The sequence below is a fragment of the Pteropus alecto genome, unplaced genomic scaffold (assembly GCF_000325575.1).
Source record: "Pteropus alecto unplaced genomic scaffold, ASM32557v1 scaffold17, whole genome shotgun sequence".
NCBI classification, from domain to species: domain Eukaryota; kingdom Metazoa; phylum Chordata; class Mammalia; order Chiroptera; family Pteropodidae; genus Pteropus; species Pteropus alecto.
The window spans coordinates 805,609-806,578 of record NW_006440645.1 but is presented as its reverse complement, the minus strand read 5'-3'; the positions used below and the strand labels follow the sequence as shown (position 1 = coordinate 806,578).

Sequence of the window (970 nt, the reverse complement as noted above, 5' to 3'; positions counted from 1 at the left end):
CCTGTGGGAGGTGCTGAGCGAAGGCCAGCGCTCGCCGCGCGTGGACATCCTGCACAACATCGACCCCGTCTACGCCAGGGCCGCGCACGGCTCCTGGGCGGCGGGCCACGGGGTCTGGGACACGGCCGTGCAGTCGGCCATCAGGGTGCGGCACTGGAAGCTGCTCACGGGGAACCCCGGCGCCGGAGACTGGGTCCCGCCGCAAGCCTTCGGCAGCCTGGGGCCGAGCCGCTGGCACAGCGAGTGCGTCACCTCGTCCGCTGGCAAGAGCGTGTGGCTCTTTAACATCACGGCCGACCCCTACGAGAGGGTGGACCTCTCCGACAGGTACCCCGGCGTGGTGCGCCAGCTGCTCCGCAGGCTGTCCCGGTTCAACAGGACCGCGGTGCCCGTCCGGTACCCCCCCAGGGACCCCCGAGGCAACCCGCAGCTCCACGGGGGCGTCTGGGGACCCTGGTACCACCAGGAGGGCGGGAGCGAGGAGCCCCGCTTAGGGACGGCTGGGCGGGAGCAGATGCCAGGCAGGAGGAGGGCAAGGCCAGGCTCCCGGGGGGCCCCTCGGGGGCACCCCATGCCTGAGCCCCGCGTCACCCCGGCCGCTCCCACACGAAACCCCCCTCGGGCCCTCGCCCAACGCCTCGCAAACCAGCGAGGGTGGCTCGGGCCCCTCAGTGCCCACACGGGAGACCGGGGCCACCCGGCCACCCCGTGGGACAGCCCTGCTCGGTGACAAAGCCACCGCTCTGGGTGCCACGCTCAGCGGACGGGGACGCGTGCTTCCCTCATGCCCATCCCAGAGGCAGCTGCGGTCGTGATGACCTCAGCTGAGCGAACGCTGTGCTTGAGATCACGACAGGGACAGTGACCTGCACTCGGGGACCAGGCTGACTGGACGGAAGCTGCAGGGCAGCGTGACTGAAACTGCCTGTGATAAGCACACTCGAAAGTCGAGTCGTGAGTTTTTATATCT

The 970-nt window shown here is 70.0% G+C and overlaps 1 protein-coding gene across 1 annotated transcript in view; it reads left to right on the top strand.

Annotated features, from left to right (window-relative positions):
* Positions 1 to 730, top strand: part of ARSJ (arylsulfatase family member J) — a 16,726-nt gene extending 15,996 nt beyond the window's left edge. The window contains exon 2 of the mRNA XM_025050919.1: positions 1 to 730. This exon is cut by the window's left edge and continues 858 nt beyond it. Coding sequence (XP_024906687.1) covers positions 1 to 730 — 730 coding nt within the window.
* Positions 731 to 970: the final 240 nt, after the last annotated feature.